We start from the raw sequence: 24,935 nt of genomic DNA on the forward strand, positions 1-24,935 counted from the left end.
TTGCTCACGCCCCCTTCACTCTCTCTCTCTAGTCTCTCCATCGGCGAGAGCTCGGACAATTAAAAAAATTCAGAAGTTATGATCAACCAAAACGACGCCGTTAAGTTCTTCTTCACACTTGCTTTTCTCACTGCTACTGCCGTTTCTCTTCCTTCTTCGCCGGATCGATTTCTCAGATCTGCTTCGACTTATCTCCGGTCACCGGACGAGCCTCAGGAGTACAAAGAGCTCAGGCTGCCCCTACCATCCGACTGAAAGACATATATATATTTTGTTACACGTATCTAGGAAATTGTTTAAGTTGTTAATATTGTTCCAGATTGTGTGGAACCTCACCTCGATCCTCTCCTCTATTTGTGTAACTATTTTGGCTATATAAGCCTTGTACGTATAATGTAAACAGAGGAGGAATTCCACAAGTTTTCATGGTATCAGAGCATCTAGGACTTTGATTCTCTTTCATTTCTTTTCTCTCTCTCTCTTTCCTTTATCTGTTTCTTTCTTTTCGCCATTAATGGCTGCTCCTAACAGCTCTAATGAACGCTGTTTTGGTGTTACAAACATCAAAAATCAAATGCCTGTGCTCCTTGATGAAGATGAGCACAACTATGATGCCTGGCGTGAGCTTCTTCTCATACACTGCATGGCTTTCGACGTCTCCGGTCATTTGGATGGTTCTCTCCGTCCTGCCAATGCCAACGACGATGCTTGGTTGAAACGTGATGGTCTGGTGAAGCTTTGGCTTTACAGCACCATGGCGCCACCACTGTTTCGCTCCTCCTTCCAGACCGGTGGTACTGCTCGTGACGTCTGGAATCGTGTGGAGGCTCAATTCCGCAACAACAAAGATGCGAGAGCCATTCAACTCGACAACGAACTCCGCACAATGGAGATCGGCGACATGACTGTTCGTGACTATTGTCGGAAGATGAAATCAACGGCAACTCTTCTAACCAATGTTGGTACACAAGTCACCGACCGGACTCTCGTTATGTACATCATAAATGGTCTTAACGACAAGTTTGATAACATCATTAACGTTATCAAACACAAAGATCCTTTTCCTTCTTATGAGTCTGCCAAATCGATGCTTGAGTGGGAAGAGACCAGACTCAAGAAGAGTACTCGTGTCACTGCTTCACACTCAGACACCTCCTCGTCCTCGACTGCACTCACTGCCACGACCACACCAGTGCAGAATCCACACTTTCGCAACCGCAACGGCGGTCACAGAGGAAATCGCAGAGGAGGAAGAGGCAACAACAGAGGAAACAGATGACATTCCTCCTACAATCGCAATCCCTGGAATGGACCACCGTTTTGGCCACCACCACCTCCGTACTGGATGCCTCAATACCCGCAGTGGCCACCAGCTCCGCGCTCATTTCCTGCTCCACCACAGCAGGCCAACCTCGTTGAATTTCCGTTGCAAGCTCACACCTCTGAAGCCATCGCCGATCCTTCTTCTACGGACTGGTACATGGATTCCGGCGCCACGGCACATCTAGCCGCAGATGCAGGTACGCTCCACTCTACTTTTAAACATAACACCAGTCAATCTGTCATTGTGGGTAACGNGACTCAAGAAGAGTACTCGTGTCACTGCTTCACACTCAGACACCTCCTCGTCCTCGACTGCACTCACTGCCACGACCACACCAGTGCAGAATCCACACTTTCGCAACCGCAACGGCGGTCACAGAGGAAATCGCAGAGGAGGAAGAGGCAACAACAGAGGAAACAGATGACATTCCTCCTACAATCGCAATCCCTGGAATGGACCACCGTTTTGGCCACCACCACCTCCGTACTGGATGCCTCAATACCCGCAGTGGCCACCAGCTCCGCGCTCATTTCCTGCTCCACCACAGCAGGCCAACCTCGTTGAATTTCCGTTGCAAGCTCACACCTCTGAAGCCATCGCCGATCCTTCTTCTACGGACTGGTACATGGATTCCGGCGCCACGGCACATCTAGCCGCAGATGCAGGTACGCTCCACTCTACTTTTAAACATAACACCAGTCAATCTGTCATTGTGGGTAACGGTTCCTCCATCCCTGTCTCAGCCATAGGTTCATCTTCAATTCAAACAAACACCAAATCCCTATCTCTTAACAATGTCCTAGTCACTCCTAAAATTGTTAAGAATCTAATCTCTGTTCGCAAATTCACTAAAGACAATTGGTGTTCTGTTGATTTTGATCCTTTTGGTTTTACTGTTAAGGACCTTCAAACACGGACACCAATGCTCCGAAGTGATAGCTCCGGCGATCTCTACTCTCTTCCTTCCACAATCAATAAAAGGCCGGTAGCTTCCACAGCTCTTTTGGCTACAACCCCCGATCTATGGCACAAACGCTTAGGTCACACAAATAATGCTTCTCTTTCTTCTATTTTTCAATTGAATCCTATGTTATGTAATAAAGGGAAACTTTCATCTTCTTGCGAACCTTGTTTTTTGGGAAAATCAATAAAGCTTCCGTTTGTTGATTCTGAAACTTTGGTTACTCAACCCTTTGACATAGTCCATTCGGACATATGGACATCTCCCATCCCTAGCGTGAGTGGTCTTCGTTATTATGTGTTGTTTCTTGATCAATTCACTCACCATCTATGGGTTTATCCCCTTCGTCGTAAGAGTGACGTGTTTTCAAAGTTCCTTCATTTTTCAAATCTAGTTGAAAATCAATTTCACACTTCCATCAAAAATTTCCAGTGTGATAATGGGGGGGAATATAACAACAAAGATTTTCACAACTATTTTGGCTCTAAAGGTATAAATTTCCGTTTTTCCTGTCCACACACTTCCCAGCAAAATGGCCGTTCAGAGAGGATGATTCGAACCATTAACAACACCGTTCGAACTCTCCTGTTCCAAGCTCGACTCTCACCATCATTTTGGGTCGAAGCTCTACATACAGCGGCTCATATCCTCAACATCACACCATCAAAAGCCATTTCCAATCAAATTCCCTTCACTTTGCTTTATAACAAACGCCCAGCCTATGAGCATCTCAGAGTTTTTGGATGCTTATGTTTCCCGAACCTGAATCACTCTACTCTGCCTAAGTTGTCCCCACGCACAACCCCGTGTTTGTTCCTTGGCTATCCAACCCAACATAGAGGATACCGCTGTATGGATTTGAAAACCAATCGTATAATCATCTCGCATCATGTTTTCTTTGACGAAGAGAAATTTCCCGCTGCAAACCTTTCTGCACCAAAAGAAACGTATTCTTTTCTAGACTCACCTGAACCATCACCGCTCTTTAAATCCATCTTGCAAGCCCCATTCTCTTCACCACCGCAACTCCCACCACTTACAGTCCCAACACGCCCTCCTCGTCCTGACCCAATCTTTCGTGTTCCCTCTACCATTCAAACTAGATCCAAATCTGGTATCACCAAACCCAGACAGATGATATCACTTCTTGCCAAAACCAACGCTCTTCTTCACAAAACCAAATCCCCAATACCAAAAAGCCATCTCTCTGCCCTCTCAGACCCTAACTGGAATCCCGCAATGACAGATGAACATGGTGCTATGATTAAAACTAAGAGTTGGAACTTAGTTCCTCGTCCGCCTAATGTTAATATTGTTCGATCTATGTGGTTATTTAAACACAAGTACGATGAGAATGGTGTTTTGTCACGTCATAAAGCGAGATTGGTTGCTAATGGAAAGTCTCAACAAGAGGGTGTCGACTACACAGAAACATTTAGTCCGGTCGTTAAGCCTGCTACAATTCGTGTGGTTCTTAATGTGGCTGTTGGTTTGGCATGGCCAATACATCAATTAGATGTTAAAAACGCGTTTTTACAAGGGGATCTAGAAGAGACTGTCTATATGCATCAACCACCGGGGTTTGTTGATCCTAACTATCCAAATCATGTTTGCAAATTGAACAAAGCAATATATGGCCTTAAACAAGCTCCTAGAGCTTGGAATGCTCGATTTACGTCTTTCTTGAAACTCATGGGCTTTGTTCAAAGCAGAGCAGATCCGTCTTTGTTTATTTTCAGGAAAGGACGTGACTTCTCCTATCTGCTCTTATATGTCGATGACATCCTTCTCACAGCCTCAACAACAACATTACTGCAACGTGTCATTGCCAAGCTCAAATCAGAATTCCCGATGACAGACATGGGCAAACTGCGTCACTTTCTTGGCATAAACGCAGAGTACAACAAAAGGGGTCTCTTTTTATCACAATCAGTTTATGCGCAGGACATACTTGCTAGAGCTGGAATGTCCGCCTGCAAACCTCTGGCCACTCCAGTGGACCTCAAGTCAAAACTCTCCATCGACGACGGTGACCCACTCGCTGATCCAACATCTTATCGCCAACTTGCCGGAGCTCTCCAATATCTAACTTTGACAAGGCCAGATATTTCTTATGCAGTTCATCAGATTTGCCTCTGTATGCACACTCCACGACAACCACATCTCGTTGCACTCAAACGTATTCTCCGATATCTAAAAGGGACAGTCAATTATGGAATACAGATGGTCCGAGGTCAAATAGATACACTTACAGCTTACTCCGATGCCGACTGGGCAGGCTGTCCAGACACCCGTCGTTCTACTTCCGGTTACTGTGTCTTTCTAGGTCCGAATCTTGTGTCTTGGTCCGCCAAACGACAGCCAACGCCGTCTCGTTCCAGTTCGGAGGCAGAGTACAAAGGCGTCGCCAACACTGTTGCCGAGCTCACTTGGATACGGAATCTTATGCTAGAGCTCCACCGACCAATTCAACATGCCTCTGTCGTTTACTGTGATAATATCGGGTCCGTCTACCTCTCAACTAACCCAGTACGGCACCAACGAACAAAGCATGTCGAGCTCGACATACATTTCGTCCGAGACAAGGTAGCTATCGGCGAGGTCAAGGTTCTGCACGTACCTACTTCACTCCAATATGCAGATATTTTCACAAAAGGCCTACCGAGTTCACTTCACAATGAGTTTCGCACTAGCCTCACCGTTCTTCCGACGATGTGACTGCGGGAGGGTGAAAGACATATATATATTTTGTTACACGTATCTAGGAAATTGTTTAAGTTGTTAATATTGTTCCAGATTGTGTGGAACCTCACCTCGATCCTCTCCTCTATTTGTGTAACTATTTTGGCTATATAAGCCTTGTACGTATAATGTAAACAGAGGAGGAATTCCACAAGTTTTCACCGACCACCTAACTCCGGCTTGCTCTCACGTCCTCCTCCGCCACTCATTCGCCAACACCATCAACGGACCTCCTTTTACTGCTCCATACACTCCACCTTCCGGCTCTACATCGCCGCCGTGGTCTTATGTTGTACTTGACCTACGCGCCGCCTCGAGTGGCGATCAGTACGACCGTATCTCCGGCTTATGGCTCGGTGGAGTGGAGCTACTCCGCACCAGTACGGCGGAGCCGAGTCCATCCGGAATCTTCTGGAATGTTCGGAAGGACGTCTCTAGGTACTCCTCGCTCTTTACGAGAGCCGATTTAAATGTCACGATGATGCTCGAGAATATAGTCAACGATGTTTACACAGGCATCTATCATATCAATGTCACTCTCATCTTCTACGAATTCAATCCTATTGCGTCAAATTTGAAAGTTGATAGCAGATTAGGGTTTGTGGAATCATAGGGAAGTGACCAAACCCCTGCGGATTTGATAATACCGGTATGTGACGAAGGGAGCAGAGGTGTTGGTTTTGAATTTGTTTTGAATAAGTCAATCGCTTAACAAGTCTTAGCTTGTTTGTAGGAGTTGATGGAGTCTTTCACATTTCACGTTTAAGTTTGTTTCAGTTTTTCTGTTTCCGTATTTCACTCGGTTTGAGTTCGTGTGAACGTTGTAAGGCTATTATAAAAGCCAATTTCAGTTGATTGAATAAGATCACGAATCATTCAGGGAATTGTGTTTGCTTTACTTCCTTTATCTGGTATTAGAGCAAATACGTATTGTGAGTGTTTGAGAGGAAAGACACTAAAGAGAGATGGGAGATTCAGGAAACTTCACCACACCTGCTGTTCCTAAATTTGATGGAGACTACGACCATTGGAGCTTAATCATGGAGAATCTTCTTCGATCCAAGGAGTACTGGCAATCCAGGTTTCGAACATCTGAGGAGCATTGAGAACCCCACTCCAGCACAACAGAAGGCGCTTGATGAGGCAACCCTCAAAGATCTCAAGGCCAAAAACTATCTGTTTCAATCGATCGACAAAACCACCTTGAAGACGATCACACAGAAAGAGACGGCAAAACAGTTGTGGGATTCAATGAAGGTTAAGCATCAAGGGAGTGCTAGAGTGAAGCGGGCTCAATTGCAGAGGTTGAGAAAAACATTCGAAACACTGGAGATGAAGAATGGAGAGAGTGTGACAAGCTATTTTGCAAGAGTCATGGAGACTACCAATGATATGAGCAACTGTGGAGAGAGCTTGGAGGATGTCAAAATTGTTGAAAAAATCCTCCGGAGTCTCACAAACAATTTCAACTATGTTGTTTGCTCCATTGAAGAATCCAAGGACATTGATTGTCTCACAGTGGATGAATTGCAGGCGTCTCTGCAGATTCATGAACGCAAGGTGATTGAGAAGAGAGGTGAAGAACAAGTCCTGCAGGTGGAGAACGAGCCAAGGAATGCTCGTGGCAGAGGAAACTGGAATCCTCATAGAGGAGGCAGCAGCTCGAGAGGACGAGGAAGGGGCAGATCGTTTGTAAACAGATCGGCCATCAAGTGTTTCCGGTGTGGAAAAATTGGTCATTACCAGTTTGAGTGCACAAGTCTTGAGAAGGGAGCAAACTTTGTGGAGTTTGATGAAGAAGAGGAGTTACTTTCTCATGGCGCATGCAGATATAAGAAGCGTGGAAGATCATGGTCTATGGTTTCTTGATTCCGGATGCTCAAACCACATGACCGGAGAAAATTCGTGGTTCACTGATCTAGATGAAAGCTTCAATCACTCGGTCAGGCTGGGAAATGGATCAAAATTGAGTGTGGAAGGCAAAGGAAGCATTCGAATCAGTGTGGAAGGAATTTTGCAAGTGGTGAGTGATGTCTACTATGTGCCAAATCTTACCAACAACCTGCTGAGCATTGGTCAACTACAAGAAAAGCAACTAGCAATCATCATTGAAGATGGAGTGTGTAGGATATATCATGCTCAAAGAGGTCTGATCGTGGAGACACGAATGACTAAAAACCGCATGTTCTTGGTAAAAGCTGTGAAGAAACCAATCATCTCAAACTGTCTCAAGATAGAAGGAGAAGACTTGGGAACTCTCTGGCATAGGAGGTTTGGACACTTAAACAATGTGTCTATACAACTAATGCAGAGGAAGGAGCTGGTGAAGGGTCTACCCATCCTCAAAGATGAATCCAAGGTGTGTACTGTATGCAATGTGGGAAAATGAATCCAAGGTGTGTACTGTATGCAATGTGGGAAAGCAACAAAGAGGAAAATTCCCAAAGAAAAGCAAATGGAGAGCATCTGAGAAGTTGGAGCTGATTCATGCAGACCTTTGTGGGCCAATCACTCCAATCTCTCAAGGAGGTAAACGCTACTTACTGGTCCTTGTTGATGATTATTCTCGGAAAACCTGGATATATTTCCTTGTTGAGAAAGCAGAAACTTTTGAAACTTTCAAAGTTTTTAAAAGTTCAGTAGAAAAGGAGGCCAAGACTGTTATCCGAGGGTTGCGCACAGATAGAGGAGGTGAGTTCACCTCAGACATCTTCAACAAGTTCTGCAGTGAGAATGGCATCAAACGACAGTTGACAGCTGCATACACGCCGCAACAAAACGGTGTGGCAGAGAGAAGAAACAGAACAATCATGAACATGGTTCGTTGTTTGTTGTCTGAGAAGGAGATGCCAAGATTTTTCTGGCCAGAAGCAGCTAGGTGGACTGCTCATGTGTTGAATAGAAGCTTCACAAAGTCAGTCAAAGACATGGTGCCTGAAGAGAGATGGTCGGGAATCAAACCGAAAGTTGATTACTTCAGAGTTTTTGGGTCAGTTGGTCATGTTCACATTCCAGAACAGAGACGTATAAAACTTGATGATCGCAGTCATCGATGTATTCTACTTGGAGTGAGTGATGAATCCAAAGCATATCGCTTATACAATCCAGTCACAAAGAAGATTACCGTTAGCAGAGATGTCATTTTCGAAGAAGATGCTACATGGGACTGGAACTTAAGCACAACAGAGCAGCATGTTCTTGTTTGGGGAGAAGATGGAGAAAATGCTAGCGACGATGGGGGAGAAGAAACTGATGCAGAAGAGAATGATGATGCTGAACAAACTGCTGAGCAAGTTGCGGGTACTGAAACTGCAGAGGCACAAGGAGAGGTTGCAGTGGAAACAGAGGCACAGAGAGTTGAGACGACTCAAGAGCCTGCAATTGTAGAAAACTCTAAAAGGGTGAGAAAGGAACCTGCTTGGATGAGTGACTTTGTGAGTGGTGAGGAGATAGAGGAGGAAGGTGACGAAGATATGGGATACTTTGCATTATATATCTCCAATGAAGATCCAATACACTTCTATGATGCCGCAAAAGAAGAAAAATGGAAAAATGCTATGGAAGTGGAGATTCAGTCTATCGAAAAGAACCACACCTGGGAGCTTGTACAGTTGCCACCACAAGCAAAGAAGATTGGTGTAAAATGGGTCTACAAGACGAAGCTGAATGAAGAAGGAAGAGTAGAAAAATGCAAAGCTCGCCTAGTTGCAAAAGGGTACTCACAAAGAGAAGGCATAGATTACACTGAGGTTTATGCTCCTGTTGCAAGATGGGACACCATCAGAAGTCTGTTGGCAGTTGCAGCTCAACAAGGTTGGAATGTTTATCAACTAGATGTGAAAAGCGCTTTTCTGTATGGAGAGTTAAAGGAGGAAGTTTATGTTGATCAACCTGAAGGGTTTGTCAAAGTAGGGGAGGAAGACAAAGTCTATCGGTTGAATAAAGCACTCTATGGCTTAAAACAAGCACCAAGAGCATGGTTCAGCAGGATTGAGAGCTACTTCAAGAAGGAAGGATTTCAGAAAAGCAACTATGATCACACTTTGTTCCTGAAGAAATCTGAGAACAAGATGTTGGTGGTGAGTCTCTATGTTGATGATTTATTATTCACAAGAAATGATGAGGTGATGTGTGCAGAGTTTAAGTCATCAATGCAAAAGGAGTTTGAGATGACAGACATGGGGAAAATGAAGTTTTTCCTTGGAGTTGAAGTTCATCAGAGTGACAATGGAATACATATCTGTCAGAAGAAGTATGCTTAAGAGGTTCTGGAGAGGTTTAAGATGGAGAACTGCAACTCTGTTAGGATTCCGATTGTTCCAGGCACTGATCTTGAGAAAGAAGGCATTCAGGGAGCAAAAGCAACAGTCTACAAGCAGCTTGTGGGTTGTCTAATGTACCTTACGGTAACACGTCCTGACTTGATGTTTGTAGTGTGTTTGCTTTCTCGTTTTTTGGCTGATCCCAAGGAAGAACATATGGTGGTTGCTAAGCGGGTACTAAGGTATTTAAGTGGAACTCTGGATTTCGGAGTTTTCTACAAAAGAGCGTCGGTTCTAAATCTGCTGGGATTCACCGACAGTGATTATGCAAGGGATCGACATGGTAGGAAGAGCACTTCTGGGTATGTGTTTCTAATTAATGGTGCAGCGATATGTTGGAGTTCACGCAAACAGGACATTGTCACTCTCTCGTCTACAGAAGCAGAATATGTTGCAGCTACTTCCTCGGCGTGTCACAGTGTTTGGTTGAAGGGAATCTTGAAAGAGTTGGGTGTTGAAAACTGTGAGTGTGTTGATATAATGTGTGACAACAGTTCTACAATCAAGCTGTCCAAGAATCCGGTTATGCATAGGAAGACGAAGCACATTGATGTAAGGTATCATTACATTCGTGATTTGGTGAATGAGGGAGCTATGAGGTTGCTGTTTTGTGGAACGAATGATCAGGTGGCTGATATCTTGACCAAACCGATCAAGCAGGATCAGTTCGAGAAGCTTAGGGAGATGATGGGAGTTCGACGCTTGGAGAATTAAACTGAAGCAAGCTTTTCAGTTTAAGGGGAGGAATTTGTTGGTTTTGAATTTGTTTTGAATAAGTCAATCGCTTAACAAGTCTTAGCTTGTTTGTAGGAGTTGATGGAGTCTTTCACGTTTCACGTTTAAGTTTGTTTCAGTTTTTTTGTTTCCGTATTTCACTCGGTTTGAGTTCGTGTGAACGTTGTAAGGCTATTATAAAAGCCAATTTCAGTTGATTGAATAAGATCACGAATCATTCAGGGAATTGTGTTTGCTTTACTTCCTTTAAGAGGGTTCTGGTTTATGATCGACAACCCTGCAGAAACTTACTCAAAACGAATTCAAATTCCGTCCAACACTCGTCAGATTGTGCTGGAACTATATGTATCGTTCCATGGAGACGATGAGTTCTGGTAATCAAACCCGCCAAACTCTTACATCAGAACAAACAATCTAGCAACAGGGCGTGGCAATGGTGCATGCCGGGAAGTTTTTGTTAAGATAGATGGGAGATATGTGGGATCCGAGGTGCCATTCCCGGTGATCTTTACAGGTGGAATCAATCCCTTGTTCTGGGAACCAGTTGTTGCAATCGGTGCATTCAATCTACCTTCCTATGACGACTTGAATTCTCAATGTAGATGCTACATAGTTGGTTCTCATCCTTCAGAGGGACTTGACGCCATTTCTAAGTTTGCTTTTAGATGGAAAGTCTCATGAGTTTGCACTTGGGGTCAGTGATGGGATATCGTACTGGCTTGTGGACGCTAATTTGCATCTCTGGTTAGATCACGGGTCTTCGAATGTTGAAGCTGGGTCTAGATTCTACGATAGCCCAAGTCGTCACATGGTGAGACAAGAAGAGTTTGAACAGCTCGATGGGTCGTTTAGGGTTGAAGCAGAGGTACATAGTGAATATGATGGCTGGGTTAGATCAAGTAAAGATAATCTGACCACCGTGGTCAAGAGCATGTTCAAGGTTGGCAGCTTGGTGAGGTTCGAGGGAAACGGAACATACAAGAGGGTTGAGCAGAGGGTGAAGACCAAACGGATAGTGGAGGTGACTTCTGAATCGGGTAAACCAGTGAACCGAGTCGTGCACCAGCGAACATATCCTCTCACGGTGATCACTTCTACTCTTAGAGGGTTAACAAACGACAAGAATACATATATGCTCGTGACCAATGTTTCACACGCCTTGAATGAGACACATTCAGATGGAGAGGCTTTGACCCAAGTTTTCAACAGACAAGACTCAGAGGGTTGGATGGAGGTTGAAGATCACAATGTCTTGGCCGGTGAAGCGAGCACAAGACAGAGGCTTAGCTACATCGATGAATGCAGCTGTTATTCCCACACAATCGTTGCAGCCAATGGAGAGATTGCCCAAGACAGTTCATCTGATTCTTGCACTTCGTCTTCATCCTCAGAAGATAACACATTGAGCCGCTTATCATAACCATTGTGAAATCAAATAGGAAACACTTGTCTTGTATAATAGATGCTTGTACTACTAAGCATGTTCAAGGTCAAAGAAAAAAACTGTTTTTGCTCAAAAGGAAACAAAATTGTAGGATCTAAAGCAGAAACCGCAGTTACAATGCTTTTGCTTTTGTTCATTCAATTATCCCGCTACATCCATTGATATCGACTTCTCCCATTCCAGTGTCTTCTTCTTCATCTTCGCTTCCCTCATCTCCACTGAGTTCTTCATTATCCATTCTAAGCTTAGCCATGTGCTCAGCAAGCAATTTATCATCGCGTTCACTCACCTACAAATGTTGTAGCACATTAAGGTCATTGACCAAAGAAAATGAGTGATTGAAGTAGTACAATCAGTCGGCTTGTCACAGAAAAAGGATGTAAGACATACCGCACGAGCACCTTCTTTAACAACAAGTTTCCCCTTTTGTTTCTCTATTGCAGTAATGCATGCTTTAATTGCTTTATTCAGAGTCACTATTCCTTTTTCCTACTCAATCAGATAAAGAAAGTGTCAGAGTGACCAAGACTTTTACTGAAACATCAGGTTGTAAAACTCATACTGAACTGCAGTTATTCGTGATGGTTGCACGAAGAGTTGAATAAATATGTGTAAGGATTTATGGTGATATTACAGTGTAAACCTTAATGTATTTTAAACCCTTTTCCACTTTTAAACAAGGGACAAACCCAACAACATAAACATACCTTGTCAAGGGTTTGCGTTGTAAGTACATACAATGGTGGTGCAACAAGCTTGATTTTGACAGGACAATCATCACTACCTTTAGCCTCTGCCTTCTTCATGGCTTCCTGAAAAATCATACTATTATTATCGCCAGACAACTTATGCTAGCAAGTAGAAAACTCATCTTAAAAAAAAAAACAGATAAGAAATAGAAAAGACTGACCTTGATGTGTAGAACTCCATCAAACTGAAAACACTTCAATTCGATATCAGCACGGATCTTCATTGGTTGTGGTGTCATTCTCCTCTTAATGTTCTTCACAAACGCATCTTTCAGCTCTTCAGTCACAGCTGGAACAACTTTGGTCACCTTTTAAAAAGATAGGATAAGTCTCCATGGATCAAACTAACTCAATGATAAGGATAAGTCTCCATTGGTTGTGGTGTCATTCTCCTCTTAATGTTCTTCACAAACGCATCTTTCAGCTCTTCAGTCACAGCTGGAACAACTTTGGTCACCTTTAAAAAAGATAGGATAAGTCTCCATGGATCAAACTAACTCAATGATAAGGAAGGTTATTTAAGGTATATAGTGTTACCTCCACACCATCAGGTCCTGTTTCTTTAACTTCTCGGGTAAGAGCATTGAAAACTGAATCAGGATCAGTGACAACAATTTTGAAAGCCTAAAAAAAACAGAGTCCAAAGTACACACTATCACAACAGTTCATATCAGCAATAACGAGCCGTTTAGTTAACAAAAGCTTTGAAACTATTACCTCAAAAGCATGTCCATGCTTCTTATACAATGGCCAGCCGATGTTTACGTATAGCTCCTACAAAAAAACGAAGATTCTTTCTCACAAATTGGAAACCAAAAGAGAAAAGTGGAAAAGGATACGCATAACTGGACCTTATTTCAATTCAAGAAGAAAACAACATGATACAGATCAAGCTAGAACATTGAAAGCGACCACTAGATTGAAACTTTACAGAAATTGATCTCATGGCCATAGTGTAAGCTTTAACATTATCAGTTTATCACATCAACAATGGCGAAAATTTGATTTGTAGTCATCTCCAGAACATATTGGCTAGAAGAAATAATTGGAAACACCAATTCCTATAATCTTAATCTTCATCAAAGTCATCCTAACTAAAATCCAAGAACTAACGAGTTCAGCTTACCATTCCAAGTCAAGTAAACAAAACCGAGACTCATTGATCGAGAAGAGTCGCTNTAGTGTAAGCTTTAACATTATCAGTTTATCACATCAACAATGGCGAAAAATTGATTTGTAGTCATCTCCAGAAAATATTGGCTAGAAGAAATAATTGGAAACACCAATTCCTATAATCTTAATCTTCATCAAAGTCATCCTAACTAACAAGTTCAGCTTATCATTCCAAGTCAAGTAAACAAAATCGAAGCTCCTGATCGAGAAGAGTCACAAAAATCAAAATCAATACCTCCAAATCGACACCAACAGTCTCGGCAACATGACGCATGATAGAGTGAACAAGCTTGCTCTTATTATACCTCTCCTCACAAGTCTGTATGTCCTCTTCACTAACCCTACGCTTACTAAGATCGATATAACCTCTCTCGTTATCGACACGAAGGACCATAACAGGCTCGATGCGACCGACCTTGATTAAGCTACTGATACTACGAATCCGACGACGAGAGAGCTCAGAGAAGAGGATCATTCCTTCGATGTCGTTGTACTCAAGGAGAGAGACGTAAGCTCCCATGTCGGCGATGTTCTTCACCTGAATCATCACCGCCATGTCTACCTCCGGGTATTTGGATTCGTACATACGACATTCCAGATTCGGTGCACAATTCGCCATGGTTTTGAGATTCTCGAGAAAAGCTTAGGTACGAAGTTCGAAAATTATAGAGAGGAAGAGTTTCTTTAACAAGAGTCGCGAAATTGAGTTTTAGGGTTTTCAAAATTTGCTAAACATTTCCAAAAAAAAATTATCTGTTACTAATCTAAAAACATAGCAAAAATAAATTATCCAAAGGCAGAATGCCTATAGTAATGGACACTAGGTGGAATCGAAACCGCTACCTTCACAAGATTTTAAAGCGTTCCGAAACAATCTTGCCACCTAAACCTCTTTTGCTTAATGTAAATTTGTTTCGTCTTTATACACTATTGGGAGCACTTGCATACCTCAAACCATCATGTGTGTGCACAACATCTACAAAAAAATCATTACTAATCTAACAAAATATTGTTTATCCTCTTTGTTTGTTTGTTTGTTAATTTACAAAATTATCTTTTCATTCATATTTTTTAATCATTACTAATCTAACAAAACATTTCTACTATATTATTAAAGGAATGGTAAATTTTATTATATATACATCATATGTCATTAGAAAATGTTATCTTTGCCCAAAACTAATTTATACGAACACAATCTATCATCTATGCATATCTAATATATTTATGGTAAATTATTAATTATTATCTCCTAAATAGTATAATTATATTAAAAACTTTGGAAGTAGCTTTGACAGGGACCATAAACTGGGACATTTCTCTCTTACTGTGGTAATAGGTCTCAAATTAATTTACAAAATTATCTTTTCACTTGGGAAAAAATTTATCTTTTCTTTCATATTTTTTTTAATCATTACTAGTCTAACTAAACATTTCTACTATATTATTAAAGGAATGGTATTTTTTATTATATCCATATCATATGTCATTAGAAAATGTTATTTTTGACTAAAACTGATTTATACAAACACAATCTATCATCTATGCATATCTAATAAATTTATGGTATATTATTAATTATTATCTTCCTAAATCTCACTCTAATTTATATTATAAACAATTAAGTTATTTTTGAAAGATTAGTACCATTACTATAATACAAAAATTAAATTCTTTAGTAAATAAAAATTATTTTCATTTTCACCCATTTAATAATATTAATTATATTACAAGGATTTTAAAAATTCTCACTATGTAGAATCGAAGCCTCAGTCTTTCTTGTCATAGAGGTTGAGAATGAAAAGAAAATTCTAATTATTCTTTCATCTTATAGAAGATAATGTTTCAGACAAAAGTTAGATGCAAGTCTTCTATCATCAAACTCAAAAAAAGTTGGAACGAAGGAAAAGGAATATTGCAAAGTAAACAAAAACACATGCCTTGTATCAACATCCTCCGGTGGAGAGACGCTGAGAAGACATGTGACTATGTTCTAGGCATAACAAATCATCATTAAGATATGCCCCCTCGTATATTCCATCACATATTTCATGCTTTGATATCTCCGACATATATGTTGTTCTTACATCATCACCCTACACATGATAAACAAAACAAACACTGAGGATAAAGGCTACGAACTACCATATTTATTTTACCTAATTTGTTATTTCTTAAACTATATGACATGTTCTCAAGAGTACAACACAAAGAGGATAAATGATAAAAATATACACATCATCATCCTACACAAAGGATATACTTAAGTTTTGATTGAATGGTTTTCCCTAAAGTTAATTAAGAAGACGTTAAAAACAAAAAAATATATAACACATAATTTAGACATTTGAAGTATCTCACCACTAATTTGGGGACAAACGAAAAATGTCATGAATAATTTGTATGTTGCCGTATGAATGTATGATATAGTTAATACTAATTATAAACACGGTATATACAGTAGCTTCATTTTATAGTTAAACTACCGTGTCCCGCATATAGAGCAAGACTTCATCTAGTAGTGACGCAGAACTTCAGCGAAACCAACTTTATTATCAGAATTTATTTTTAACGTTACTATTATCAACCTCATAATCATTATTGTAAGGTTCGTATAATTCACACTGACTAAACAATCAATGCTCTTATTAGATAGCTGGCATCGCGAGTTTGGAAACGAACCATAACTCAAATCAACCCACAACAACAAAGCTTCGAACTCGGACGTTCTATCTCAACCAGAAGGTTTGGGGAAGCATCCAGCTCCTGCCATGTACCATCTTCACCACAAGGTTGAACTACAAACCGGACTCCCTTCACATCTGATCCAACGACCAGCTCAGAGACATAATAAGCATTAACATGAGCTGTTCCGAGAAACACTTTCTCGATTCTCCGTTCTTCCATAACCTTCCTTGGCCTGTAATCGCTCGATTTCAGATCCTCTGCATACACATTGTACCTTGTAAAGGTAAAATCTTCTTTAGGGTGCTTCAATCTCCATTCTAGCTTACAACTCAAGGTCTTGGAGCCAGGATCACCCGGTACAATCTTTACATCATGAGCCTCGATAGCCAAAGGAAAAAGCTTGGTTTTTTGCTGGCTCTTTATGGAGATATGTCCAAGCAATGCAAAATACTCTAGTGTGTTTGCTTCTTCTGTGAGATCATCTGGCGTGGAGCAGAAGGCAGAGATCTCAGTCAGTGTGTACCCATCCAGAACAAGGTTTGTTTCATGCACCGTCCAATCAGATTTGGTCTGTGTTGATGTGAGGTGACATGGTAAGAACATGTTGCCAACTCTGCTGATGGAATCATTTGGCGCCATAAGTAAGGACTTTGTCTCATTTGAAGGAGATGAAAATTGTAGCAGAATGCTTAGCTCGGATCTTGTATCTGACTTCACCTGCACCAGTCCAAATTACATCAGCAAACAAACTTAAAAGATTGAAATATATTATAAATATGAGGAGGCAGAGCTTGTCGTCATAATGGAAACTGTGACGCATCCGTGGCTTTGGTATGAGGAGCAGAAACTTACAGAAAATGAGATTGAGATGGGAGAAGCAGAAAGCTGAAGCTGAGGTTTGAAGAGTCTTGCTGTGAAATGTTCATTTCTCTTTAGTTTTCCTCTGAAACAGACGTTCCCTCCTCCATTGTAAGATGCTTCTCTACCACTACCATATTTGTGTTCTTTATCGTTAGATGTCAAACTTCATTTCTTTTATAGGCTTATCGAAAATCAAATATGAGGCTAGTCTTACTCAACAGTGACTTGCATGATATTGCTTCCTTCATGAAATTCTAGGAGTGGCTATCACAAAGAACACAACAGAAAACAAGACCAAATTGGCATATGCAAATAAGTCCAGATAAAGAATGTGACAGAAAAGGGAAAAAGAGTTATAATACGATCAAAAAATGTAGAACAATGAGTGACTACTACACCTGCAGATTCTGGCATGAAATATTGTACCAGGGAGCGTCTGAGAATGTTTGACCTCCAAGAGAAATATGGGAACCAAGGCCCTATATGATTAACCAAGAGAATAGAGTTTCAAAACTTGTGAAAATAGAGAATAACTATAGTCATTTGCATTTATTCACTGGAAAACAGAGTTTCACTTCACCAGATCAAAATCTGCGTAGAAAGGTAGGACTTGCGGATACGTTTGAACTCTTCCCCATGACTTCTCAACAAGTGACCACCATCTAAAAACACATAACATATGATGATAAGATTGCACAGATTCTTTTGTAACCATCGTATTTGTAAGTATTACAGTATTACTTATTCTGTGCCCTGTAGAAATCGGGTGGTTGCTCGGATTCGTATACCCATCCAGGAGCAAATATGGCAGCTGATACATTGTCTCTCTTCAGCACATCAAGGGCAACATTTGTCTACAGTGAAAATATTTTAAACAAGGTAAAAAAAACTTTATATGCAGCTTGAACATTGCAGATGTTGCAAGGATTAATTAAGATACATACAGTCCATTGTCCACCACCATAAGTGCCCCGGCCAAAAACATCTATTCCCATATAGACATCATATTTCCTATCACCGGCAATTTCAGCTGATGCTTTGGGATAGTTCTCCTGAAAGAGATGCATACTCACATCACAATCAAAACATATAGAAGGAATGAAGATCAATAAAGAGATTGATCAATAGTGAAGTGAAATTGCATACCTTCCATGTATAGTTCATGAATATTCCATCACAAATATCAAAGAAAGGTTTATTATTTTCAGTCAACTGATCTTGCCAAGCAAGAAGACCATGAACCGTGACACTATCATACCTGCAACAATAAAAAAAAAAAGTAATCAGAAGGATCAGTGAGACAAAATAATGAATTTGACAACGAAAGGCTTCTCAACACTCACCATATAACTAAACCTCCAGGTACAGATGAATGCATGACTTTTGTTAGATGGCTTACAAAAACCATTAAGTTTGGAATTTGAGCTTCATCTATTACATTCTCAATATTCATCTGCAAGTAACAACAATTTATAAGGCAATAAGCAACTTCTTCATTCACTAAAATATGAAGGAATTGTCTATATATAGCAAAAAAGAAAACCTCACCAGCCACCCATCAAATCCAAGAGCAGCAGCAAGTTCTGCTAAACGCTCTGCATACATCTGCGCAGACTCCTTTGTGGCCAACAACTCTTTGCAGATAGCTTTACCTTCGTCCCATTCTGTGATGAAAGTCCCCAATACCTTAAAATTTCCATTAAAACACATAAGAAAAGTGAATCATTCCTTAAAAAGCCATGATTGTATATATTTCTCTGCCTCCATCATTTATTCACTCTATTCAAAGTTCAATTTTTTCTACAACTTACGTACAAGTTGTATGATACAACACATGCAAAGATCGGTTTTTCAAGTTGCAAATCAAACTATGAAAAGTCAACTCATCGACTGACCTTGACGCCATGTCGGTGAGCAGTGTTGGTCCAGCAAGGAGGAGGCAGAGTCACAAGCGAGTGTGCGAAGTAAACGAAAACGTCCATCAAATACCAATGCCAGATCGCGTAACCAGCGTTGTTTCCACATCCTTGAACCCACTTGTCGTCGACGTAGCCTCCTTTCATGTCGTGGCAAACCAAGATCCTAGATCGATCAGGCAAGGCGCCGGTGTTGCGGCGGAGAGGGACGGAGGAACGGTTAAAGGAGAAATGAAAAGAGTCGAAGTAAGAACGAGACTTCAAGTCTTGAAGAGTTTTGATTGGGAAAGAGATAGGTGTTGATGGCTTAGTCGGATCGAATGGCGGAGGTGGTGGTGGTGGTGCCACTAACATGGCTTCGTCGTTGGATTTTGACATCACGAGAGAGAGAGAGAGACAGAGTGAGTAAGGGAGAGAAAGTTTCTTCCGAAAATTCGAAACGAGTCAGTCAACGGCAAAAGATGAAGACGATGGTGTTACAGAACAGAGAGATTGTGTATATATGGAAACTTAATGGTTTTTAACTTTTTATTTTTGTTTTGTCTGAAAATATCTTTACCGATGATGGGTGATAGTCGTTATTAATTATGGAGGGCAGGGCACAGTCTACTAGGAAGTTGTGTGCAGTTGGTAAATTATTTGATTCGATACGATTTTATTATCAAAAAGTCTATATATTTACAGTTTTCTATTCGTTTTATAAATGTTAGGTTTGATTGAATACTATCTCTTTTTATCCAAGCAAAAAAAGATCACTGGATTAAAGGTCTCTTCTGATGGTCAAGACTCAAAATCTTTAGAATACATTTCAAAAATTAGAACAAACACATGATCCAATGTAATTCTCAAAAAAACATAATCAAAAGCTATGCCCACAAAACATGACCCTTTTTAGCTAACACAAACATGATGAGAGTAAAAACACTAAGCTTAGTCCATCTCTGCTAATTATTCAAGCATTATGCAGGTTTGTTTCTTCTCTTCAGAATAAATCATCCTCTCCTGTAAGTCTTGCATATTCATCTTCTTTAATTAACCCTTTCTTTAGTTTTATCAGTGACCGGTAATCTCGATCCATCTCTTCTTCATCTTCAGCAGTTTGAATAGTTTGTCTTTGCTTCCCCGTTAGCTTCCTCGACGCTTTCTTAGAATCATTAGTACCAGTACCATCAACCCTTTTTCTCTTGCCTTTCTCTCTTTTCTCTTCTTGCCGTTTCTCTTTCCTTGCTTTTACGTTTTGCTGCCTTTGTTTCTCCCGAGATTTGTCCCTGCGTTGATTCCAAACATTCAGGTTTAGAGAAATGCTTACTCATCAGCTCACAAAGCATATGATTCCTGGAAACACTACGCCTTAAGATGGACAATGACTTCACTACTTCAGACTACAAATGCTTATTTGCCTAAATCTAAACCTGTATCAAGTTTTTGTCTTTCGGTGTCTCAGAAACTAGGGTAACACGAGAAAGCGGATTCAAATTATAAGCGTTTAGGGATTTTGGTAGAAAAAATTACGTGAATCTTATGTCTTCAAACTTGACGCCTTCAACGGGTGTGAAACCCTCACTAGAAAGTCTGTGTTGTTTAATTTCAGACATGGAAGGAAGATACAAGAGGCCATATCCCATGGCTAACTTTCCGATCTCAAGTTCTTTCCATCTGTAAGTTAGGACCCAAAAAGAAAGGAACTTTCCATTTAGAAAAGTTATAGAGCAAGAACGGATTTGAAAAAAAGAGAAAAAAACGACTGAGCCTCATGAATGAACCTGAAAATGAAAGAGCAGTGATGTTCCTTATAAGCACGGACAAAGGAAACAAATGCCTTTAATCCCTTCTCCAACACTGCCCGGTCCTTCATGGCAGCCGAACGTATCTGAACACGTTTATAGCAATTAGTAAACACTGTGACTGACACAGAGGGAGAGAGAGAGAGAGGCATAGAGGTTTTCTTACAATCGGGATGACATCGGGTGCGTCCTCAGAGCATTTCCTCTCTTCCAGAGGGACTCTTCTTATGCGCATAAACTCTACATAGGCTTCCTCCTACACACATATGCAAGTGAACTTTTTCAGCTTTATATGCTATGCGATGTAACTATGGAGGGTAAAAGAGAAGATAAAGTGATCAAAGCTAAACCCTGGGCAGTAAAAACACAATAGCCCTCCCTTGTCTTCCCAATCTTGCAGTTCTGCCGGCCCTATGGTTGAACATATTTGGGTCTTGTGGGGGATCATACTGCAGGAACATGTTCAAACCTTTGAATCATATATATTTTGCAACAAATATGGCATAGCAATGGAAACAAACATTATGAATTCTACCTGAACTACGTAATCAATGCCTGGTATATCAAGTCCACGTGCAGCAACATCTGTGCACAGAAGAGCACCGCTTGATGCTTTAGTAAATGAAGCTAATGCCTTGTCTCTTGCATTCTGATGTGTAAAGTATATTTTATCAAAATCTTTAATAAAACAGGCAATGAGGTGATACGGAAAATTAAAATCTATCACGGTAACTTACTTGCTTCATATCTCCATGGATTGGAATTAAGGATATGGACTTAAGGGTAGGAATTTTTGAAAGTACGAATCCCCAGTAATCAACAGAAGCACAAGTCATGAAGAATCTGCAGAGTTACTTAGAGTAATTATAAGGATGTTTACAGTTTATAAGTCTGTGTGAAATACTATAAACTTACACCATAAGCTTTTTATTACTGTTCTTGATGAGCAGATCCACTAGTTGTGATGATTTCTTATCTGCTTCGCATTCCATATACTGTAGAGAAAAGGAGAAATAAACGTGTAAGAAACGCAAAAGTAGGAAATGTAAAGATAAGAATATTCGCAGCAAACTTGCTATCGAGCAAGAGAAGGGAGTACAATGAGCTGCCAAGAGAATCGTTAAGCTACAGGATCCTTACAAATAGAAGAATATTTTTCCATACATCAGGTCACAAACTCACAATAATGCTAATTGATAGTGCAGGATACGACAGGAAAACTAACTACTTTGAAAAATGTAATATTTATATATTGAACTTATAATACCTCAAGATGAAGACCAGAAGGGGTTCTCGAGTTTGTCAATTGTTGGGTTGATTCCGACTTTGACTCAGCTCGAACTTCAACTCTCACAGGGTTCCTAAGCCCAGCCTTGGCGAGCTCTTCAACACCCTCTGTTTGTGTAGCTGAAAAGAGGCCAGTCCTCCTCTGCTTCGGCAAGCGTGAGATAATGTAATTCACCTGCTTCTGGAATCCCATCTCCAAAAGTCTATCTGCCTCATCTAAAATAAGAATCTACATATGCAAAAAGATTCACCTAGTTAATAAGAATCTAAACTTTCAAGTTGTTAAGACATCATCATAACCAAATCCAGCTATATTATGAACAACAACATCCATCTTAAAAGAAAGATAAATCCCTGATTGACGAAAACTACCTCAAGATTTCGAAAATCCAGAATCTCCAGTCGTTCCATTATATCTGAAAGCCTTCCAGGTGTACCAATCAAGAGATTGCATCCTTCTTCTTCAATAATCTTCACGTCAGCTCTCACCTCTCGGCCTCCAACAAGTAACACAGAGTTCACATTTGCCAAAGTGGAAACAAATGGCTGTGCCACATTATATATCTGCGTTGATAGCTCTCTTGTTGGCGATATAATCACCCCCATGACCTGTAATCCAATTTCAATAAGCATCAAACTCCACAAACAAAGATTGAACTTGTAACATAAAAATCCTAAATTTCCAGATTATCTTTACCTGGTGAGGCTTCGGAGGGTAGGAGGTGGATTTACGGAGGATTTCAACGAGTGGGAGGACGAAAGCTAGGGTTTTTCCAGAACCAGTGGCAGCGTCGACGGCGACATCCTTGTAACGGCAGAGTAAAGGAATCGTGGCGGCTTGAACCGGAGTGCAGAACTCGAAATTAGATTGACGAAGCGCCTCAATGATATCTACGGAGAGTGGAGGTTCGAGGTCGGAGAAACGCGTCTCCGTTAAAGCTTTGTTTGTGTTCGCCGACGAATCCATGACGGCCGCCGCTGTTTCTTGTCGCTCACTTCCCGCTTAGGGGTCGGTGACCTTTTTTTGTTATATAAGCCAAACATCAAACGCAGCGTATTAATCATTTCGGTTCGGTTATGTTGGAATTTTACGACCCAAAATTAAATTATGTACCGGTGACCAATTGCATTATATGCGACAAAATAACAAATGTATCTCTCGGCCCATTTATTTCAGGTAATTCTTGGGCCTTAGCACTTACATTAATATCTGAAAATTCTTACGATTATTATTAAGCACTTAACTAACACATAATTAGACATTTGAAGTATCTCACCACTGATTTGGGGACAAAAGAAAAATGTCATGAATAATTTGTATGATGTCGTATGATATAGTTTACATATCTACATTTAAAAATATTATGAAAATGAGACTTTTATTTTTTAAGCACTTTTGAAATTTAAAAGATTAAAAACCATTATTGTCAAAAAAAGAATAAAGATTTTAAAAATTAACCATTTGTGTTTTGTAAGTAAATTTCAACAACATTCAATATGCGGATTTGAATCCCGATAATGATACGATAGTGGACTAGCAAAAGATTGTTATTTCAATATTATTTGTTCAAAATAAAAAGATGTTTTACCAAACAAAAAAAAACAGAAAAAAAGAAGTGAGACAATACTAGTTTTGTAACATTCAAAACTATTATATTAAATTATTTATCTTTAGATGTTGGTTATACAGTTGTTATTTTTTTCTCTATCAAATATTAGGATGTAAGGTATTCCTAGCAAACATTAATCGTCAAAATGTATGGCGTAGTCAGTTTTCTAAAATCCGATAGTATATGTAAGTTGAACATGGTATAGGGTGTTCGTTGTATCATTTATCAATCCGATAGTATTTGACAAGATTTTGATTTATCAATCCTTGTATGATTATTAAAAGGGAATTGGATGAAAAGAAATATAAACTCATAAAGACCGGCATAGGGGTTCGTTGTATCATTCCCCACTAGAGGAAGGAAAAAAAAAATAACTAGCAAGTTGCAACGCGTTTCCAGCTAATTCTTACTTAAATAAAATTTTGAAATCAAACGAATTAAGAAATAGCAACCCACCTAAAGAAAAAGAAAAAGAAAAAGAAAAATATATAGTAGACCAGAAACTTATATTTGAATTTAAATATAATCCCCCACTAGGTTGGTTGTAATTAATTTAAACAAACAAACGGGAATAAAAATATGAATAATCTCCACTTGACCAGACTAGTAGCCAATGAAATAACAAGTTGGTTATAGTTTAAGCACGTCTACTTTTCTATTTTTTTCGCTTTAGGTCTAAGCCCTATACTGTATATGTTTATGTTAATTGCACATGCTAATAATCAGGTTTAAAATCCATTATCTGGTTTTATATAGTTTTCCTTTAAGATTTGTTTATTTGCTGTGAATCTTTCATACATTTCATCTACATATACCTTTAATAAATTGTTACAAGAATATATATTTTGTGTGATCGATGTATATATCGACAGATAATTCGAATATACTTTCACTTAATATGACCATGATGACGATAAAACTTTCAAGTTAAATGAATATATGAGTTTTTATTATTTGGAGGGTGGCACAGTTATCGCCTTGATTAATTCTTGGTTCGGAATATTATATGTTACAATACGTACTGATACAAATTACTTAAGCAAATTCATTTATAAACCACAAAAATGGATAATAGTAAGATTAAAAAGAAACAACAAAAATTAAACAACAAGTCACAAAATTATGATTCTATGCACAAAACAACGAAGTGATTAATATCATTTAACAGATTCATGACCTCTAATTGCTATTATGTACCAGTACCACCACTGCACCCTCCAAAAATCCATATTTTTGTGAATCTCTCCCCCAACAATATTTCGATAGTCCCAACATAAATCTAGCTCCCAAGGAAATCCCATTAAATTCCACATTCTGTCTAAACCAAAATATCTATTTA

General features: G+C 39.9%; 3 protein-coding genes and 1 pseudogene across 3 annotated transcripts; 1 reads left to right on the top strand and 3 right to left on the bottom strand.

Moving 5' to 3' along the window:
* Positions 59 to 14,801, top strand: LOC104709928 (annotated as a pseudogene).
* On the bottom strand, positions 11,546 to 14,142 carry LOC104708569 (eukaryotic translation initiation factor 2 subunit alpha-like). The gene is made up of 7 exons (XM_010425167.2): positions 13,686 to 14,142; positions 12,995 to 13,051; positions 12,815 to 12,901; positions 12,439 to 12,585; positions 12,236 to 12,340; positions 11,919 to 12,017; positions 11,546 to 11,817 (listed from the first exon to the last, which is right to left on the bottom strand). The coding sequence occupies exons 1-7, from the start codon at positions 14,067 to 14,069 to the stop codon at positions 11,662 to 11,664; spliced, it is 1,035 nt and encodes a 344-aa protein (XP_010423469.1). The 5' UTR covers positions 14,070 to 14,142; the 3' UTR covers positions 11,546 to 11,661.
* Positions 15,984 to 19,438, bottom strand: LOC104708570 (cytosolic endo-beta-N-acetylglucosaminidase 1). The gene is made up of 11 exons (XM_010425168.2): positions 18,895 to 19,438; positions 18,548 to 18,685; positions 18,343 to 18,452; positions 18,146 to 18,257; positions 17,944 to 18,051; positions 17,741 to 17,853; positions 17,580 to 17,661; positions 17,398 to 17,478; positions 17,214 to 17,263; positions 16,991 to 17,126; positions 15,984 to 16,855 (listed from the first exon to the last, which is right to left on the bottom strand). Exons 1-11 carry the CDS (start codon positions 19,291 to 19,293, stop codon positions 16,139 to 16,141), a joined length of 2,046 nt encoding a protein of 681 aa, XP_010423470.1. The 5' UTR covers positions 19,294 to 19,438; the 3' UTR covers positions 15,984 to 16,138.
* Positions 19,696 to 23,013, bottom strand: LOC104708571 (DEAD-box ATP-dependent RNA helicase 18-like). The gene is made up of 11 exons (XM_010425169.2): positions 22,684 to 23,013; positions 22,359 to 22,595; positions 21,967 to 22,215; positions 21,615 to 21,694; positions 21,437 to 21,542; positions 21,235 to 21,348; positions 21,050 to 21,148; positions 20,866 to 20,955; positions 20,679 to 20,785; positions 20,428 to 20,571; positions 19,696 to 20,183 (listed from the first exon to the last, which is right to left on the bottom strand). Exons 1-11 carry the CDS (start codon positions 22,951 to 22,953, stop codon positions 19,898 to 19,900), a joined length of 1,782 nt encoding a protein of 593 aa, XP_010423471.1. The 5' UTR covers positions 22,954 to 23,013; the 3' UTR covers positions 19,696 to 19,897.

The sequence above is a fragment of the Camelina sativa genome, chromosome 8 (genome assembly GCF_000633955.1).
Source record: "Camelina sativa cultivar DH55 chromosome 8, Cs, whole genome shotgun sequence".
In the NCBI taxonomy this organism is placed as follows: Eukaryota; Viridiplantae; Streptophyta; class Magnoliopsida; order Brassicales; family Brassicaceae; genus Camelina; species Camelina sativa.

Excerpts from the sequence above, each read along its gene's own strand:
- LOC104708570 (XM_010425168.2), bottom strand. The coding sequence starts at position 19,293 with ATGTCAAAATCCAACGACGAAGCCATGTTAGTGGCACCACCACCACCA. Across the intron at positions 17,479-17,579 it reads TCTACGCAGATTTTGATCTG|GGCCTTGGTTCCCATATTTC; the intron begins GTGAAGTGAAAC and ends TTAATCATATAG. Across the intron at positions 17,127-17,213 it reads ATCATGCAAGTCACTGTTGA|TGGTAGAGAAGCATCTTACA; the intron begins GTAAGACTAGCC and ends CAAATATGGTAG.
- LOC104708571 (XM_010425169.2), bottom strand. The coding sequence starts at position 22,953 with ATGGATTCGTCGGCGAACACAAACAAAGCTTTAACGGAGACGCGTTTC. Across the intron at positions 20,786-20,865 it reads CACCCGATGTCATCCCGATT|ATACGTTCGGCTGCCATGAA; the intron begins GTAAGAAAACCT and ends AAACGTGTTCAG. Across the intron at positions 20,572-20,678 it reads CACTGCTCTTTCATTTTCAG|ATGGAAAGAACTTGAGATCG; the intron begins GTTCATTCATGA and ends CCTAACTTACAG.
- LOC104708569 (XM_010425167.2), bottom strand. The coding sequence starts at position 14,069 with ATGGCGAATTGTGCACCGAATCTGGAATGTCGTATGTACGAATCCAAA. Across the intron at positions 13,052-13,685 it reads CTGTTGGTGTCGATTTGGAG|GAGCTATACGTAAACATCGG; the intron begins GTATTGATTTTG and ends GTTTTTTTGTAG. Across the intron at positions 12,902-12,994 it reads AGCATGGACATGCTTTTGAG|GCTTTCAAAATTGTTGTCAC; the intron begins GTAATAGTTTCA and ends TGTTTTTTTTAG.